General features: G+C 35.3%; 1 protein-coding gene across 1 annotated transcript in view; it reads left to right on the top strand.

Annotated features, from left to right (window-relative positions):
- Positions 1-14,064, top strand: part of DPP4 (dipeptidyl peptidase 4) — an 85,625-nt gene that overhangs the window by 59,044 nt on the left and 12,517 nt on the right. The window contains exons 18-23 of the mRNA XM_090280333.1: positions 1,716-1,814; positions 4,012-4,081; positions 6,530-6,724; positions 9,565-9,619; positions 10,203-10,302; positions 13,000-13,064. Coding sequence (XP_090136459.1) covers positions 1,716-1,814; positions 4,012-4,081; positions 6,530-6,724; positions 9,565-9,619; positions 10,203-10,302; positions 13,000-13,064 — 584 coding nt within the window. The remainder of the gene's footprint in view (positions 1-1,715; positions 1,815-4,011; positions 4,082-6,529; positions 6,725-9,564; positions 9,620-10,202; positions 10,303-12,999; positions 13,065-14,064) is intronic.

The raw sequence follows: 14,064 nt of genomic DNA, 5'->3' as shown, positions 1-14,064 counted from the left end.
TGTGAATTTGTTGCCTTTTTAATGTTCATGGTTTTCATCTTCTTCTTTTTCTTACATAAGTCTCTTTAACATTTCCTGTAATAATGGCTTGGTGGTAATGAACTCCTTTAGCTTTACCTTGTCTGGGAAGCACTTTATCTGCCCTTCCATTCTAAATAATAGCTTTTCTGGATAGAGCAATCTGGATTGTAAGTTCTTGCTTTTCATCCCTTTTAAATACTTCTTGTCAAGTCCTTCTTGCCTGCAAAGTTTCTTTTGAGAAATCAGCTGACAGTCTTATGGGAACTCCTTTGTGGGTAACTAACCACTTTTATCTTGCTGCTTTTAAGATTCTCTCTTTATCTTTAAGCTTTGGCATTTTGATTATGATGTGTCTCGGTGTGGTCCTCTTTGAGTCCAACTTATTTGGGGCTCTCTGTGCTTCTTGAATTTGTATGTCCATTTTCTTCGCCAAATTAAGGAAATTTTCTTCCATTATTTTTTCAAGTAAATTTTCAACTTCTTGCTCTTCCTCTTCTCCTTCTGGCATTTCTATAATTCAGATGTTGGCATGTCTGGAGATGTCCCAGAGGTTTCTAAGCCTATCCTAATTTTTTTTGAATTCTTGTTTCTTCTTTCTGTTCCAAGTGGATGTTTATCTCTTCCTTATGCTCCAAATAGTTGATGTAAATCCAGGCCTCCTTCCCTTCTCTATTGGTTTCTTATGGATTATTCTTTATTTCACTTAGTGTAATCTTCATTTCTTCCTTTATTTTTCTGCCATACTCTAGGAGTTCTCTGAGCATTCTGATAACCAGTGTTTTGAACTCTGCATCTGATAGGTTGACTATCTCCAATTCGCTTAGTTTTTTTCTAAGGTTTTTTCTATTCTTTCATTTGGGCCAAATTTCTTTGCCTCCTCAATTTGGCAGCTTCCTTGTGTTTGTTTCTGTTTATTAGGTAGAGCTGCTTTTACTCCCTGTCTTAATAGCATGGCCTATGTACAAAATGCACCTGTAAATTGTGTGAGGCAGAGCCTTAGGTAATTGCCAAGGTGAAACAACCCACTTTAACACTTGTGGCTGTGTGGTGAGGGCTCATAGAGGGGATAATGCTGCTGCCTGGCCTCTGGCGGTTCACCTGGCACTCACCCCATTTCCAGTCAATTCACCCTCTTCCTGTGTGTGACTAGCACCCTTGTAGCTGCTGCCCTGTTGGTGAATCCCAGAGTGGGTGGGTTTGCATATGTTCTAAGATCATGCTGGCCCTTTAAGGGGTGAAAATCCAGCAGTTTCTACCCACCCCAACCCCCACCGGTTTTTACAGCTAGAGTTAACTGGGTCTGTCTTCCCGGTGCTAGAACCCTGAGCTATGAGGTCTAGCCTGGGGCTGTGATTGATCACTCCCAAGTTATCCCTCCTGTCCATTCCATCACCACCACTGCCACCATCACCCTTCCATGCCACACTGCCTCTCCACCCCTCCTACCTGTCTTGAGGAATGTGTCTTCTTTAAGTCCTTGGTTGTTGGACTTACATACAATTTGATTTTCTGATGGTTCTGGCTGTTATTTGAGATTTAGTTGTAATCCTTTCTATGGCTGTGTGAGAAGGTGAAGCATGTCTACCTATGCCTCCATCTTGACCAGATGTCCAGCCCACTTGTTTGTTATTGCTTTGCATAACCCACATTCTTCACATTGTAATGAATTACGGCTATCCCAAATATTTGTTTAGAATTGAGAGTTCTGGAAGACAATTCAGCTTTGGGCAAAATGCTGAAGGATGTCCAGATGCCAACAAAAAAACTGAGCTTTATTACTTTGAATGGAACAAGTAAGTTAATCTCTTGTAACAGACTTTTTCATGAAAAACCAGTAAAAATTAAACTAAATACAATAACTTGATTTGAAAATATGTATTTCAGAGTGTATATAAATCAAATTTAAGGTTATTTTCCTATGAAATGTTTTGTCACAAGAACCCCTAGTTTTACATTCTTTTGTCTTAAAATACAGCATTATTCATAGTAACTTCGTTTTACTATTAAGTCTAAATTGTGAATTTAACTTAACAATATCCTAACGTACTTTACCTTAACGCAAAGAGATAAAAAAATATCTAAGATGGTTGTATAACAAAAATTAAGGTTGGCTATAAAATGTTGGAACTTCAGTCTCAGGAGAGAAATCTTGAATTTTTCCTAACCCCTATATCTCAAGGGTTACCCTAGTTCTTGGCCTGGTTGTTTGATCATGGATTATATTCAGGGACCCCCAAGAAAAATCTATTTCTTTGAGTAGGAAATCTTATAATTTGTTCATTTTTATTTGCTTCTTTATTTTTTTCTAAGGGCTGACAACTCATGAAGGAGGGGGAAATCCATCAGTATTTATTTTAGTTTTTTTTTTAAATATAAGATAGTGATAGAAAAGATTCAACTCATCTAATTTTAAATGGCAGGAAAAGCACTGGAACATGTTGGGTACTTCTGAAGAACAACCTAGAACAGTGCTGTTCAAACTGAGTATACCAATATGTCACTGTCACCTCTACCTTGTTAACATGCACTTTCTGGTCAAGGTGGGCCCAGGATTCTGAATTTGTAATAAATTTCCAAGTACTATCAGAGCAGCTGCCCCTTGTATCAGGCTTAACTGGCAAGGGCTTAGCATTCTGGAGAGCTAACTGGACTGCCAGGTGCAGAAGGCACTGATTACTGAAATGTGACAATTTATTTCAGTTGGTAAACAGTGGGGAGCTCCAGAAGGGTTTAGGGTCAAGGAAACCACAAGATTGGATGAATAATGTGATAGAGAGTGAAGATGGGGCCGCCAGAGCGGAGGGTCCAGATGGAACATGATTATACCATTCAGACTCCAGCAAAGGCAGGGCCTGGGAAGCCTGAGAGGAGGGGCCAAGGGAGGTAGGACTGGGGAATAGAAACGGCCTCCCAAAGAACAAACTGTACATCTTTAAGAAGCTGGAACTAAAACACTTCCGATCAACTCGTGCTAATTCAAACAAAAGAGAGGTCAAATGATGGGTTTGGCATATTCATTACAAACATTATGATCAACTGATAGTTTAAAATGTAATAGAGACTAAACTTTTTGTTCTTATAAGCACATTAAATCAAAAGTCATAAGTAAAATTAGTACAAATTGAAGAAAATCTAGATAAAGATTTGATTCCTACCTCTTTCTTTACTCATCAATTAACATAATTGTAACAACAAAAAAAAAAAAAAACAAAGATAAATGTAAGAGAGAAGTAGCTCTAGAGCAAGGAACGTTTTCCCTACAGGTTAAATCTACTGAAGCTATTAATCTTATTAAAATATGGAACAACTATCACTTTTTTCTCTTTTAGATTTATTAGTATAGCTCATTATCTTGAATTTGGGAGCAAAGGAAACCAGTTTATTATTTGGGGACAAATTTTATTAAACTGATGTTAAATCAAGCACAGAAAATTAAGCAGATCTGCAAAAGATCATATAAAACATACACAGCAGTTTGCTCTATGTAAACCTGATTTCATGCTGAAACACACAGCTGAAAATGGGAATTCAGCTTTGCAGTCTGGTACGGCAATTAGAATTACAAAAATGTCGTTAAAATAGAGTTGGGGCCAACTAAGTATCCTAAGCATCTTCAAGGAAATTCAGGAAAAGGAAAACATTTTGGAGGCAAACTTAGAATATAACCCATAAACAAACTAGATAAGTAGATCAGATACCAGAGAATAGAATAATAAAAACAAAATATTAGTAATTCTAAATTCATTTTTATCTTGCAAGGCACTACATTGGGACAACTTTATTGTTTTAATTTGAACTAGTATTTTAACTTGAAAGAGAATGGTTTTATTTCTTAAAAACATGCTAAATGCAAGCAGTTCATTTTCTTTTTCTATTCAAATTTAAAAATTTTTTAAACTCTAGACATGATTTATCACTAACAGATAAGGAACCAAAATTATGTGCTAATCATTGTTCTTAATTCACTAATTAATCTTTCTGTTTATTTAGAATTTTGGTATCAGATGATCTTGCCTCATAATTTTGATAAATCCAAGAAATATCCTCTACTAATAGATGTGTAAGTATTCAAGAGGAGGGAACTAGCAATTTAGAAGTTAATTATCATACTTTTTTTCTTTTTGCCCAGTGTTGCTTACTAAAAATAAAGTGAAACACATGCTTTCTTTCTTGCTGAATCATTGTGCAGCAATTTTATTATTTCTCCCAACTATTTTGCAATCACAGACCCAAACATGTATTTTCTACCTTATTTCTAATTGAGAAGGGAGATACTCCTTTTTCATCATAATAGCATATGGATTTTGTTTTGATATGTTTCCCTGAACTCCAAGGGAATTCCAAAGGAATTCTCAAGTCCCCATTTTTCCCCTTTCATTATGGACATTTTAATGAGCAAGATGACTATTAACAACCTTTACAGTTTCCTTACCCCCAAATTTGGCCAAGACATTTCCGTGATTGCCTTTGTTTCAATAGGACATCAGGTTTCTTTTTCTTTAGTTCCTGAAATACCACTGCCTGGTATTTTCCATTCCTCTTTTTGGTGAAGAGAACATATGTGGTATAGGAAAGTATTCATTATAATCCAAACTTCTTCAAATCTTAGAAAAAGTTCTGAAATCACAAGTCTTTGAGCAGTGACTGTGAACTCATGTAAATTCTAAATATGGCAGCTTTGTAAACTATCTTTGATAATTATTAGGAATACATTTAACCTTCTAAAATTGCGCAGACTTCACCTGCAATGCCACAATTCCAGTCTTTCTGTCCTAGCTTGACTCATTTCTTTTATTAAAAACAAAGCAAAACAACAAGTGTATTGGGTACCTGCTGCATGCCAGGTAATTTTCCTTCTTTTGTTCACACTGCAGACTAGTGGGAAGTTCTGTTGGGCCCATTGTCTAAAAGAGAAAACTGAAGCTCAAACTCGGGAACATTACTTCTCTGTTTTTGCCAGCAAAAAAGAAAAAGGAAAAAAGAAAAGGAAAGGAAAGGAAAAAGAAGAAGGGTACACATATTAGCATCAAACACAACCTTTTTTCATTGTATTTACAGTTTTGTGTAAACAAAACATAAAATCTCAAAGAAAGAGATATTTTAAACTTCCAGATGTGCTATTTGATTTTCATTAAGCCTGGTTTTGACTATAGTGACACTAATTTGCTTTAGGCTTTAGCCTCAAGTCTAAAAAAGGATCCTTTAGAAAAGAGTGATATTTTGTCTTCTTTACCCAATAAATAATGATTAGGATCTCCATTAAGAAAGTTTTTAAAAATTGGTAAATTCAGTGCCCATTTCTTTTCAATGATTTTCCTCTTCACATCCTTAGATAGCTAAATCCTTGTTTTCTATTTTTAAAAACAATGTTGTTTAATGTTAGTATGTATTAGGTAATGATACATACCTGCTACTAAGGGAAGCTATTACTTTACCAAATAAAATATCATTGAAAGGACCAAAGCATTTCACATGTTAAAAAATGTGGACATGCCCAAGAAATGCATGACTCTGTCCTTCTTTTTAAAGATAGAATGTTACAATATTTATTTTATAAAGTAATACAATAATTTGTGTAAAAGTGAAGTTCTTTTGACTGCCATCTCTAAAGCAAAAGAGAAAAATATTAGTAAAGACAAGCAAGCAGGACTTGTCCAAATCTATGGAAGGACCATGAACAGCCAAGTAGAAGGCATGGGCTTGGGGCGGGAAGAGTTATTGGAGAAGATCTGGGTCTAGGAGCCCTATAGATGGTGCAAAGGTGACGTATTTAAGTGAAAAGCAACGAGCGAATGATAGGGAGCTTCTCTCTTCATTAACAAAGGAAAATGAGAAGGCTTGTGAGAGATTTTGCGTATGGTTGTGTGTGGAGTAAGTTGTAGCTTGTGAAGATTGCAGATACAAGGGAGTTCAACTTACTGATAAATAGAAGGCCAAACAACATACCCAATTTCCAATAGAGTCTATTCTTTTCTCCTTTGAAGTTTTAAACAATCATGTTCATTCATACTTTGGTCCATTCCACAGTGATTTGGGGAGCTGTTGTGTGCAACATGGTGTTGAGTAGTGGAGGAAATGCAATGCATATCCTATAGCAAAGTCCTTAAGGAAGTGCCAACCCAGGAAATACACTTGTACTCTAGGAATGTTTGTAAGCTGAGATGGAACAATATTTTCAAAGCCTCATTTACTGGCATCCTCCCAACTATTAGAGAATTTATTTCTTTGATTTCCAAGTTATATATGACTTAAAAATGCCGGTCAGAGAAGTCTGTTTGATAACAGTCTTCAAAAATGAAACCTATGGGCAACTTCGAAGGAAACACACAGCCATTATAGTCATGTTGCCAAGGTTAAGAGGACCTGTTGTGGACATTTCGGTGGCCGGCATGACTTCAGGCTCATGATTAGGAAAGACGCTCACATCTTGTCCACAAGGAATAGACATGCAAGTACTCCTTATTCAATTCAGGAAAACCACACAGGCTAAAAACATATTTTTCCACAGGTATGCAGGCCCCTGTAGTCAAAAAGCAGATGCCACCTTCAAACTCAACTGGGCTACTTACCTTGCAAGCACAGAAAACATTATAGTAGCTAGCTTTGATGGCAGAGGAAGTGGTTACCAAGGAGATAAGATCATGCATGCAATCAACAGAAGACTGGGAACACTTGAAGTTGAAGATCAAATTGAAGCAGCCAGGTGAGTGACTAGGAGATAAATTCAAAGCTCATCTGATACCCCCTGCCCCAATTTATATTTTAAATTCATAAAGTATAAATAATTTAAAATGACCTGGCATAAATTTGTAATTTTTCATCCTTGGCATAGATTTTTTGTGAAGATAACCATGTTTAGATAAAAATGCATGTCATTACAGATTTATATAAAGTCATAAAAAAGATATTTCCTAAATCCCTGCCTGTATGTGACTCTAGAAAGGAAATTGACTTATGTGCTACTACCTTCCAGGAACAGAGAGTTGAAATTCACCACACACATGGACAAACTTAGGGATAAACATCTAATGAAGCAAGCAAACCATCCCTACAGGCAGGGATAAGCTGAGGAGTTCAGTGTTCCTTTTCACTGGAGTAGCGTGAAGGCTGTGAAGTCCTAGAAGTGACTCTTACAGCCAGCTGGATGAGGGTTACTCCATGTCTAATACAGGAGAAACTGGAGCACAACCCCCATTATTTACAGTTATAAAGGCTTCATAAAGTATGAATCACATTTACTTCTTGTCTGGTTGTGGGACTATAGATAAATGTGATCTGACTTAAGACAGATTTTAATTGCGAATGATGGTTACTCCTTAATGTACATGTAACACGGAAAATGTTTCAGCTGCATTGTCATCGAAACTGCACAGCAAACCTGGGAGGTGGATGTTGGTATTCCATGATTCACCTCCATGGGAGGTTTCTAGGTTAGGTAATTTGCCAAATTCAGTCAGGATTTGAATCCAGGTTCAACTTCCACTCTTACATTCAATTGTATTCAACGGGTAAATGTGAAATGTAATCTGTGAGTTTCTGTAACCAAGTTCATGGATGTCTGCAGAAGCATAATAAGTAGGTGATTTAAAATGATATTGTGAAATCATAACCCAGGAAATGCATAAAAATCATGATTAAATGGGTGGAGGAAGAGGCCTTTAAGAAAAGGAACAATTAAAGAGATGTCGATTTATTGATTATCCCTGAGTCTCTTAATCATACACTAATGCTAACAATTAAGTATTCTCCTTAAAACCAAAAAAAATGAGAATTTAGATTACAGAGAGAACAAATTCATTGGTGGAGTGGCTTATTTGGTTGAAGCATCATTGATACACCAAAAGATTACAGGTTCAATTACCAGTTGATCAGGGTTTGATTCTTGAGGCAACTGATCGATGTTTCTCTCTCACAAAAATGTTTTTCTCTCTCTCTCTCTAAAATCAATAAACATATCCTTGGATGAGGATTTTTTTAAAAAGAGTGAAACTACAATATTTTTTAAAGTAAATCTTTATTTGTCCAGATTGTTCCTATGGAGAGAGAGGGCATAGTTTCTAGACCTCTCTAGTCTGACTGACACAAGCCCTAAAACTACAGAATTGAGTATCTACAATATACAGCTCTAGTTCTAAAAAGTAATGAAATGTAGTGTGTTTATACAATGGAATAGTTTTTCAGCAACCAAAAAGAACTATACACAACCACGTAGGTGAATCTCACACACAGACTGTGGAATGAAAGAAACCAGGCACAAAAGAGTACATTCTGCATGACACCATTTATATAAAGTCAAAACCATGGCACAGATTTAGGTGAAATTTTTACGGACTCAAATAAAAGAAAAACGTTTCATTTTTTTCCCTTTTGCAATGGAGAAGTGACGCAGAGACTTCGGGGTGATAGTAATGTGCTATATCTTTGTTCAAGGATATGCTCACTTTGTAAAGATGAATCAATTTGTACATTCATGACTTGGTGCACATTTTTGTACATATCTATTCTAAGTTTTAAAAGTTTACATGAAGAAGATGATGAGTTGAAAGATATATTTACAAAGTTTAAATAATATTGCTCAACTAATATTGCTTAATTCAGGGCAGCCTAAGACATACATCATCAATTGAAAACACAGATTCTCCTAGTCAAGGAACTAGTATAAGTGACTCATGGACATGCACAACAGGGTGGGGATTGACTGTGGGAGAAGGGGTGGGAGGGGGAACAATGGGGGGGAAAGTGGGCCAACTAATAGAAAACCAAAAAATAAGAAAAAGAAAACAGATTCTCAAAGTCACGTACAGGTCGAAGCAAGGGTGTCCCACGTCCCTCAATACTACAAAGTGAAGTATCCCATTTGCTAGATTTTTTTAAAGTAAATAAATTATCTTTTGCTATAAGGCTAAGATTAACATTTTTAGCATAAAACATTTTTCTTCTTCCTTTACCTGGATTCCAATCCTGATCACAATTGTGTAGCAAAAAGACTTCTTAATCTATCAGCAAAAAAAGTCTTTCTGATTTGTGGTGCCAAGCTAACTAATCAACACCCAACAATAGAATGGATTTATTTAGAGAATGGTTTTTAAGTTCTCAGGTAGGGGGGATCTCACATACATTTTTAAGCCCTACCCAGATGTTCTCCGTGCCCCTATATGTCTCCATGACAGGCATCCTCTCTCAAACTGAAAAAACATCTGGAGAGATTTAAATTCAATTATGTAAAGAAAAATGCATCTGGGCTTCAAATTTTTATATAAAGCTGTGAAAAAAACTGCCAGGATTTGTTTTGTGTGAATCATACGTGTGTGTATGCACACACACACACAATTTTATGGACTCCAACAAAAGTAAACCTTGTTCATCTGTCTCTGAAGTTAAAAATGATAGACATTTGTGTCAGGTGTTTATTTGATTGCTGGTAGTAATATATCTTAGTTTCTAATAGAATGAAACAGAGAACAGATGTCACATTTGTGCATTTATCTTAGTTTTCTATACACAGCGTAATACTAATTCGTAGACCTCTTCCATGTATTTTAGAAAATTTTCAGAAATGGGATTTGTGGACGAAAAACGAATTGCAATTTGGGGCTGGGTGAGTAGTTGCTTGGCTGATGGCTCTATACTCATTTCCTAGTGAATCCCACCCAGGGCAAGATAATATTATATCTGTCGTATGTAAATATTTTAAGATGAAAATCCTGTCTATTATTTTAATCTCAGAAGGTCCAAATAAAATGCCTTAGATCTGTAGACAATGAGTTCCTCCTAGCCAGGCTTACACCTTTGTTTGTTATGATGTGGGAATGAGGTGAGGATGAAAAGAAAGAGGGAGAGAGGGAGGGAAATAGAAAGGGCGGGGGGGGGGGAGACTTTTCTCATGAGTCAGAGTCAGTAAAGACTCAGTGTTTATTGTTTTTATTTTTTTCTTTAATTGTACTACCCAACAACTTTTCAATGCTTTTTCCCTCACACCTACTAAGTAAAGGGGCGAGGGCTCTGAAAATGTAGTCTTTAGATACTGTCCAATTAAGGCCAATTTAAGCCTCTTGTGCCATGCTTTCTATCTCTAAAGAGGCACAGTATATAAAGATGTGAGAAATGTGGAAACTGCAATTCGCTTACCATATGTTCTTAATTCCTTTACCTCCATAAAAATAACTGTTTCCATTCCTTAGTCATATGGAGGGTATGTAACCTCAATGGTCCTGGGAGCAGGAAGTGGCGTGTTCAAGTGTGGAATAGCCGTGGCCCCTGTGTCAGCATGGGAGTTCTATGGTATGTAATTGCTATCAGGTACAAAGAGATACTGAGTGTTGACCTTGAAATTCCAATGACAAAACCATTGCTTTTTAGGTTCAGTGTTTTTACAGTGAATAAGCTGATTTATCTTGCTCCTACTTCGTGGATATCTTTAATAAAACAATCTCATTCTGCTGTCGTGAAAAGCTGGATGGCATTATATGTTATCTACACATTTAGTTATCAACAAATTCTGTTGTCCAGAATTCTTACCGACAAGTCTCTTAAACAAACTCTGTTTTCCAAATTCCCAAACATCCCCAATGCTACATTTCTGCAGATAAACCTTTCCTTGTCTTTATTCTAACTTGAGTGTTGGGCTTAAAAGAAGCATGAATCTCTTCCTCTCCTGGTACAGATCAAATGTAAGTAAGGCTTCAGGCAGAAAGAGGAGAGAGTAGGGACAGGAATTCCTGGAAGGTTCGTTTTTTTTCCATTGTCTCTAAGTAAGTGAAAGCCACTCTAGACTATCATCTTCATTGTTGAGAAAATATCATTCTATTAGGCATCATATACATCTATGACTATAATTCCCAAGGGGGAGTGAGTGAGTATTACAACAGTAGGTAGGGAAGAAGAGTAAGAGGTGGTAAGGAAATGAAATTTTTTTGGCAGCTTTTCTAACTCCATCTCAAGTCCTTTATGTAGTGTAAGGGTAGAATCATTGATAATGACTATCACTAAATATTTTATGTCATAGCATATGGTGGTACCAATCTTGTGGAAAATGCTTTTTAAAAGCCTCAAATCAAGAGAAGCCAATGTAAAAAAAAAAAGCATTGCTATTTTTTTGTTAAAAAAAAATAGAAGAACATAGGATTTGATCCTCACACAATGGATTTTTTTTTTCATGTAACACTTTTTTGTTTGATATTAGTAATCATTCTATTTATTGGATGACTTGTTTTGGGAGACCTCTGGTGGTTAATAAAATAATAGAAATAATCTTTGTGAGTTTAGAACTATTTAATGATAAGGAGAGAGCTTCATTAAATATGGATGGACCAACCTAACACATACAAACTTTCTAGAATTCTTATATATGTGTAGATTTGAACAATTTTACATAACATATTTCAAGACATTTCTAAAAGTTTGCAACTGCATTATACAATTGTAAAAGTGTCACACCTTCTTGCACTTATGAATTTGGTTAGCTTAAGAAGAAGGGGTTATTATGTTCTAGGACAAGAAAAATTAAAGTCTGTGGTTGTTTAAGGAAACATTTGTTTTCTTTAAAGGACACCCCCCTACATCAAATATACAACTTGTTATTCATATTTACGTATCAAAAGATATAAGTGTTTTATGAAGATCTTAAAAGTATCCTTTAAAATATTATATTTTCTATTTTAGTGTCCCATTGGTATGTAAAATTACATATAGTCTGTATTCCTTGTAATCAAAATAATAAAATATTGCTCTTACCAATTTTGGAGGAAAATATTTAGACTTCCAGAAATGGCTTGTAAAAAGAAGAATGTGGAACAATTAACTCTCATTATCAATGTAGTTTTTAATCTATGATGCTAGTCATATAAAAAAGGTAAGAATGTTGCTTAAGGTTGTGGCTTTGATGATACATTCATTTAAAGAATTAATGAAATCAGTATTAAAATACCTGTCCAATTATAGTGAAATTCAAGCCTTTAACATATATAGCATAATGGCAACATTTTACTCTTATGTTTATTTATTTACTGTAATCTAATCATTTAAAGGGGCATCTTTCAAAACAGTTATTTCAGATTTTTTAAGTTATATTGGAATTCAGCCACAGTTTATTTTCTCCCTGATATTTTAAGATATATATATATATATGCATATTACACATATAATATACATTATATATATACATATCATATATGATAGATATGATATATAATTTAATTTTGTAATAGAGCAAAAATATGCTTAATAACTCAAAATAACCAAACCAATAATGCATGTTTTTCTGCCATATATATAGATAAAAGAGCTTATGTCATTTCATCAGAAAGTTTTTAATGTAATCTGTTTTACAATACTCAATCACTACTACATCAAAATTGATGCCGCTCCATAAAATGAGAGAAAATTAATGTTTAACTTGCATTATGATGGAGTAGCTGAGCTGATATGGGGTTATAGAGCAAATAAGTAACTGAATCCTTTTTTTATCATAGGGAATTTCGACCTGCCAAAAAATATGATTTAAGTAAGAAACTAGTAATCGAATATTATTAGAGATTTCCAAAATGTAATTGCATATTCTAAATTAGGACACAAAATGTGTCAGGACCAAAACATTCAAGACAATTGAAGTGACTTCCTAATTAAGATTCTTTGAGAAGATCAGAGTAAAGATTCCTGACCTCCTAACACTTCTCATTTAACTTTCCTGAACGTGGATTATTGATTGGGTTTTAGATCATCTAGTTTGATCTCTCTCTGCCCTTAACATGAGGGCTACGTGGGGATGAGCTGGGACAGAGTGTGGAAGGGCAGGAGTCTGAGCAGGTGTCTGGTTGCATGAACAAGCCAAATAAAAATGATCTGGAGGAGATACTTCTAAGGTTAACATTATAAACCTATGTAAAGTTAAGGCATACCAAAGTACATAAAGTGACCCAATAGAAGGAAGAAAAAATTTTATTGTACGAGTTAACTTTTTTTTCCTTTTCTCTATCATAGACTCTGTATACACAGAACGTTACATGGGTCTCCCAACTTCAGGAGACAACCTTGACCATTACAAGGTAAGAGATGAGAAACCATTTTATAACCTATTTATAAGTGGTTTATGAACAATTTAAATTGTATCTATCCTATAAAACATATACATGTTCTTATTTCCAACAAAATTCTTGTAGAAAAAATAACACAGGTGGTTTAAAGATACTCCAGTAGCTTCCCCTACTATATTCTGCATAATTACAGTCTTTATCGTATGCTATATAGGTCACAATATGCATTCATTTGGAAATACAAAGCAACACCAGATAATTACTTTAATTATAAAATTTTCAGTTTAGAAAACATGTCAAATTCAGCATATTTTTTAGAGCCCAGAAGACTCTAAACCTTTAGCTATCTATTAAAATTTTCATGGTATTTCATAATTAAGATGTATGTATAAGCCTGTAATTTTCTTACTCATAGTAAAAAATGTACAGTTTTTTTTTTTTCACACAAGATTTGAGTAATGCAAGTGAGGAGAAGGTACAGTTGGGTGATACCCTGAAAAGCCCTCAAACCCCAATTATTCAATAGCATCCAACAGGCTGGTTGGCTGATGGGAGAGCTCAGTGGGCAGGTTGCTCTGCAGATGGGCTGTAGCATTTGAAATATGATCTGGGCGCCACTATGACTGGCAACCCCATGTGCTAGTGTGGATGCTGCCGCAAAGCCAGAGCCACAGTGATGTGGATTGAAGTGCTAGTCTAAGCAGTAAGGACCCTTCTAGCAATTTGGCCCATCCAAAAGATTCCTAATTCTGTCATGTTAGTCAAAAACCCTGAAACTTCAAATGACAAGGCAAATCATTTGTTGTTTACGTTCTCCAAAGGAAATTCAAACCTCTTCCCAGGACAGTTAATTAAAAAGAAACAAAAAACAAGAGTAATTTAAGAGAACAATTTATCTGGGCCACAAGTCTCATGATATGGGCTTCATATTGATACATTTCTCTGAACATTATTTGTAACATTTTGAAGATGTTTTTACTATGGATTTTAAAGCCATTTGGTCAAAAGAATA

This window comes from Furipterus horrens, unplaced genomic scaffold (assembly GCF_987537825.1).
Source record: "Furipterus horrens unplaced genomic scaffold, mFurHor1.1.pri manual_scaffold_1, whole genome shotgun sequence".
In the NCBI taxonomy this organism is placed as follows: Eukaryota; Metazoa; Chordata; class Mammalia; order Chiroptera; family Furipteridae; genus Furipterus; species Furipterus horrens.
This window is presented reverse-complemented; position numbering and strand designations above follow the sequence as displayed.